Consider the following 6616-nt stretch of genomic DNA (forward strand, 5'->3'; position numbering starts at 1 on the left):
AAGTGAAAAAAACTTTAATGTTATATTGTGCAAGTGTAGATACAGTTTCTTTCCGACGCATTTTCCTCCCAATTAAAAAAAAAAAAAAAATGTGTGGGAAAAAAGTTGTATGTAGCGTAACCTAGCTTATGTTAATGTTTCAAATAAATAGGAAGACTGGGTAAAAAGTAGCTTTTGGCGTATGTTAAACGTTCCCATTGAAGATCACCCACAAGGTAATCCCAGATGGTCTTGCTATAATCAAACTTATCCTCTCCACACAGAACCATATCCAGAAGCGCTGATTATTTCTTAAAGTAGGGCGGAAAATACATTTGTTTAATTAGGAAGCCGGTAGACATCTGAAATTAGTTTAGTTGTCTTAAAAAGCATAGGGACGCCTCGTTTACATCGATTGTCACATTTAGTCCTGCCGTGTGCTAGGTTATGGTTAATATACAACATGTAGGTGATATTCCTGATCATTACTTTTCCCGCCCGTAGAGAAGAGGGTCTCAAGTGGAGGTTCCCCGCAGACGATAGGACACAGGCCAGAGTGGCGGCTGTGGAGAGCGGGTGTTGTCAGAGCACCATCCTCACCTTTAATTCCGTGGCGCCCATCACCCCTGACCTGATGGAGGAGGCGCTCGTCCACCTCTATGGGTAGGTGCAGTGGGGGCAGAGGCGTACACTGGCATTATATAATGCCTTGGTGGATAAGCTATGCTTCATAAGGACGTAGTTAGGCTGTTCAAGAGTGGTCACGTGTGCGACTTTTCTCATTTTCATTTTCTTTCAACAGCAAGATCGAGTCACTCAGACTTTGCTTCAGGCAAAGAGAGGGGCAGCTGTGGGTCGCCAACATGCCTCGACAAAAAATAGATTTACAGGTATAGTACTATTAGAGATACGTGGCTGCACAGTGGCATAACACCATTGACTTTCTTTGGTAATAAGCAAAGTTTTGAGTGCTACATGTCATTCTTGAAGTCAGTCACCACACATCGACGCTTTTGTCTTTCAGGTGGTGACCTCTACGGACTTGGAGCACGAACACTCTGAATTGCATAAAGTAAAATTTGATCTCTGTAATGGGCCACTGTGGAATGCTCGGCTCATGCCATGTCCTCCAGATGCTCCCTGTCCTCTCCCTGAAGTGAAGGCAGCATATCCTCATCAGTGTCACCTCCTAATGTCCGTCCACCATGCTGCTAATGACGGAATAGTCGTACTACTGATGTCGGAGCAGTTGTCCCACATCATCGACAGCCTCCTCGGAGGATTACCCGTGGACACTAGGCCAGTCGGGGAGCTCCGTGACGGCGTGGAGGCCAGAGAGAGGGAAAACAAGATTAGGGAAGAACTAGAAAGGGATCCTGAGAGGCTTATGGCGGCCATCAGAAAACATTTACCGAGCAAACATCTTCCCCTGCTCATGGAAGCTTATGGTGTCCCGAACGAAGCAAACCCAACTACGACGTATTTGAGGACTTTGCTCCTCGACAAGCAGATGGTGGAGAAGATCACTGCCAAGGCCCGAGCCACTGGCGCCACCCTCAACGCCTGCTTCATTGCTGCCTTGAACGTGTCCATGATGGAGGTGGCGCGCGAGGGGGGGTTGGAAAGAGACATCTACAGTCTTTCCACATGGGTCCCCGTCAATTCCCGCCGACTAATGAAGAACTGTAAAAAACTTCCTCTTGGCTGTCATTCCATACCCTTCACGCAGTGCACCTCAACGCCACGTGACGTGAAGAAAAACTTCTGGCAGTACGTGCAGCACCTCGACACCGAGCTCCGTGGGAAGATAAAAAGGGACTACATGTGCGAACAGAGGGTCCTGGAGGCGCTGCTCAGGCCGGAGGGATTTACGAACGAGGTTATGTTTGGCGGGCTACATATCCCTGACTGTGATTATGTTTTCGCAAACCTCTACTCTCCCAATATCAGTCACCAGCGAGGCGTTGGCAAGAATGTTCAAATAACAGCGACGGGCAATTACGCGAGCCTTCATACAGGGATCACTGGCGTAGGACAAGCAGTATTCCCCTTTCGCGACCAAATCCGCTTTCAATTCGGCTACTCCACAGGAGTCTTGAGCAGGAGAGTAGGTGAAAGATTGCTCGAGAAAAACGTCTCTGTGCTCCATGATGTCTCCAATATGGTGGAATAAATGTAAATGTACATTGTAGAGTTATCTGGGGAGGTGGTGGCTGAGTCGTGAGAGTGCTAGCGCGGCGTCTTGGAGTACGCCGGTTTACGACCCGCCCACCGATACAAACAAGCTGGCAACTTTTCAGTCATCACTCAGTGGCCTGAGACTACCTACATGGAGTCCTGAAGATCATCATCTATCGGCCCGGACTCTTAGATTCTCACTCAAAGAGGATCGAAGATTAGCTAAGGGGGCAGCATGAGCCGAGGAAAATGGCGCCACCATAAACACCTACCAGCGTCATAACGGGCTGGAGCTGACCACCAGGCCCCACTAAAAAAGTATACTGGTGATGTGTACGTAGATGTCCCCGTGTACGGAGCTGTCCTCGAGAGAAATGCGCATTGACATAGGCGAATGTTTACAAAGACTTGCTGATGAACAAAGTTGTACGCAGATGTTCCCCCGATAACATGGCTTCAGATTTACGGGAAAGACTGGCCAAATTTAGGGATGAAATAGGCCCTTTACAGTATTTTCTCCTAAATGGATATCATCCGACAATCCTTCCAAGCAACCAAAGAAGAAGTCTGATGGTTTCGTATATAACCAAGCAGAATATCATAAATCAAAAATTAACCCTATAAGGTACTTTTTTAACTTTTGACATGAGTCGTTCAATTTCGTTCAGAAAGTCATGTGGGCAGGAGATGGACCGTAACCTCCGATATATAAGAATGCAATCTGCCCCCAAACAATTGTCATACTCACATCAATATAATTTTGTTTTGAAATTACCACTCCCGAGAATGTACCCGTGGATCACCGCAAAAAGGCTTTTGAACGGCCCTTCACTTCACTTATTACAAAACAGAGCGCTGTATTGGATTCATGAAGTGTTTTTCTTATGAAATAATAAAACAATATGCCCTCTCGTGCTTTAAACCACTGGTGGGACAACCATATCCCCACGACAAGCTGCGTACACAGATCCGTGTATATAGCGGTTCGCCCTTTGTTTGTAAACAAAGCGGATAGAGCAAAGTACAAGGGACATCTACGTGTCGGGCCCCGGTCCGTCGTGACGAAAAGAGAAAAACCTACAATGAAATGGTAGCCAATTCCGAGCAGCTGACAGTAACTCACACCTGGGTCCAGAGAATGATAGGGTCTGATCACGCGCAGCTTGCAGCCGATGAAGGAGGGACAAAGCGCGGCTGTGGCTGTGATATCACATAGTGCGGGTGGCTCTCTCCCCCACCCCTTCCACCTCCATTTCTTCTCTCTCTCTCTCTCTCTCTCTCTCTCTCTCTCTCTCTCTCTCTCTCTCTCTCTCTCTCTCTCTCTCTCTCTCTCTCTCTCTCTCTCTCTCTCTCTCTCTCTCTCTCTCTCTCTCTCTCTCTCTCTAATTAAACTGTTATGATAACTTCTTGGGTTTTTATTATGCTGTTAGTTTTGTTTGGAGTATATTAAAAATATGACGAACAGCGACTTGTAGCGTAAAGCAACACATGAACTCACTTAGTTGTATGTTTACATAGTTGGGTTTCATAAATGTTAAATGATATATGAATTTACTGACTACATAAACTTAGTGACTTTTATTTCATCAAGATATTGCATATATATATATATATATATATATATATATATATATATATATATATATATATATATATATATATATATATATATATATATATATATATATATATATATATATATATATATATATATATATATATATATATATATATATATATATATATATATATATATATATATATATATATATATATATAATATACGAATTTACTGAGAGCACAAATATAATAAGTTATTTTTCATTATATATTTTCGTTTTGTATTAATCCTATCACCCCACAGCAAGCATATTTATTTATTTTCAAACAACTAGAGATAGAACAAGATTAAACAAATATTAAGACTTATTGATAACACAAATGTAATGCCTTCTTTATATTTATCTATCTTGTGTGTAAATGCTAGCTACCCACACACTGCATTCATTGATTCTTACCCATCAATTATAAACAAAACAAGGCTAAAAAATAAATGTGGTGGATTTACTGAATACATAAGTATAATGCCTCCTTATTATTAATCTATTGTATTGTGTATTCCTTCTCTCAAGCCACTCTCCGCATTCCCTTCCTTCCAGCCTCCATCTATAGACAGAACAAGACTAAAAAAGAAAGGTGGTGGGATGCAACTTCATTTCCATTCAAGGTATACAAAAACCTTCTCAGCGGGGCGTCTTTTTATATATATATATTTTCATATATGTGTAACGGGCTTGTCGGGGGGCGTTTAAAGGGTGTTGATTAAGACTTCAGCTTCCTTAAGGCGAATTATATTCGTAGCCTTTATGTACAAGAAGCGACGGAGCGAGAGCGACTGTCGTTGTGTGTCAGTCTGACTCTCGTGAAGGAGAGACGAGTTACAGGTTGGAAAATAATTGTTACAATTGGTCACGTATGTCAAGGTGACCTCCACGCACCATCGGAGTGCGAAGTGTACAAAACTGAGACGGTAAACACTGACGGACGACATTCCTATAAGGTGGCGTGATCTATCTGTCGTGGGGGTTTTCCATTGACAATTGTATGCCTAATTCGTGGTGATATTAAATAATAATAATACATTGATATCCTACTATAACACTGCTCGGTCACCTACCAGTTATCGCGACCTCGCGATATACAAAAATCGAAATAGCAGTCTAGGTACCATGAACATACATAGAGGGAGTTTGTCAAGCAGACTGCCTATGATACAATTATATTAAAACACTGGCTATGGAAGAACAGATGTGGAATTATAATATAAATAGGGAGAGGGAAACCACAACGTGTGTGACATGAAACATAAGAAGCCTCTCAAAAGATAAATATAAGGACACATGTATAAGAAACTATCAACTGGCATAGTTACAGACAATGAAACGTTGATATAGCTCCTAAAAAAAAAAATACAGTAGTGAAACACAGTACAATGTTAAGTATAGGAGCAGCCAGGTTTCTGTCCCCTGACTTGTCTGAGAAAAGGAAAACTACCTTGCCAGTGGCCTCCCTGCATCCAGTCGCCGCGTCTGCACAACCAAATAATCGTGCAGGACAGAGTTTCTCCTAATAAGGTAGCACATGACGACGAGACTGACGAACATCAGAAACATTGGTACAAAAAATCCAGGGTACAGGTAGGGGAGATGCCACTATTCAGGCAGCGTTTCTCCAGGGTTTCCGCAAACTCTGTTTTGTTCGCGAAAGACAATGAATTAAGGGAATTAGTCACATACGAGATGCTGGAGAAATGAATGTCATCGAGAGACCGTAGAGGAAACACTCGATGGGAAATATTGGCCGTGAAAACCAGACGAATCCGGGACGGGTACGTTGTTATGTTAGTGGAGCGGATATAGCATGCTTCCGCTATGGCATAGTGACCAGTAACCCGTTGATAAGTGGTACCCTCCGGGCAGATGACCGATACATAGAAGGACTGAGGGAAATAAAAATAATGCAGACCCTGAAAGTTCTTATGGAAAACAGGCGTTGGTGTTAGCTGCTTGTAAGGGCACAGGGAAAGAGCGTCAGACGCGTTCACGCGGGTGAGGGCGATCTCGCATACCCCTCCCCGAACTGGAAGGAAGGCAAAGAGAGACGCAGAGCAATAGAATCGCCCGAAGACCGTCTCCTTGCAATACTGCAAGAGTGAGTAGCTACCCGTTGAATACAGAGCGAAATCCTTCGCGATTAGAACAAGAGACGGGGACGTGTCCAGGGCCAACACACTGTCCTTTGCCGAAAAAGGGAACGGGACAATTTCGTGTGCCTCAAACACGTCCGCCGTCTGAAACGGAACATGAATGATTATGGCATCAGGGGTGAGGCTGGACTCAATCAAGGGGTAAAAATATTGACTCATGTCCGGGGTGAATAAAGGCGTCAGGCTATAATTTTGATCCCCGTTCTGGACAGTCGTTCTCAAATCGTGTAGAGGGAACAAGGCAGGTGTGACTCTACCGTGCGCTGCATCAACCATGTTGCTAATAACCTGCTGATTAGCCGTTGCGACGGAGGTAATGACGTTTTCCAATACATGCAAGGCCTGATCTAGGAGGAGAAACTGATTCACCTGGTCGATCTGTTTGACAACTATGTTGATAACCTCTACCATCTTATTTGTCTGCTCTAGCAGTACCGCAATGTTAGTATGCAATTGCGCAAGTTTTCTACAATTGGCATTGATCACCCTGCGATTTCGAGCAGCAAAGGAAAGTACATGAGCGTAGTGGTCCCGCAAATCGCGAACGTCCTCGTCGGTAGCCGTACCGAAAAGGAACTTTGAGGCGGACCCCACGATGTTGAGCAACCCCCTCTTTACCTGAGAGTGAACTGAGTGAAAACTATAATCAATGTTTAACTAATAAACTTTTCCCCGTAAGAACAGAATCCTATC

The 6616-nt window shown here is 43.7% G+C and overlaps 1 protein-coding gene across 1 annotated transcript; it reads left to right on the forward strand.

The window, feature by feature from the left end:
* The first annotated feature begins 378 nt into the window (after positions 1-378).
* Positions 379-3402, forward strand: LOC126991624 (uncharacterized). The gene is made up of 3 exons (XM_050850314.1): positions 379-642; positions 782-869; positions 1004-3402. Exons 1-3 carry the CDS (start codon positions 614-616, stop codon positions 2150-2152), a joined length of 1266 nt encoding a protein of 421 aa, XP_050706271.1. The 5' UTR covers positions 379-613; the 3' UTR covers positions 2153-3402.
* Positions 3403-6616: the final 3214 nt, after the last annotated feature.

Source organism: Eriocheir sinensis, unplaced genomic scaffold (genome assembly GCF_024679095.1).
Source record: "Eriocheir sinensis breed Jianghai 21 unplaced genomic scaffold, ASM2467909v1 Scaffold31, whole genome shotgun sequence".
Taxonomy (NCBI): domain Eukaryota; kingdom Metazoa; phylum Arthropoda; class Malacostraca; order Decapoda; family Varunidae; genus Eriocheir; species Eriocheir sinensis.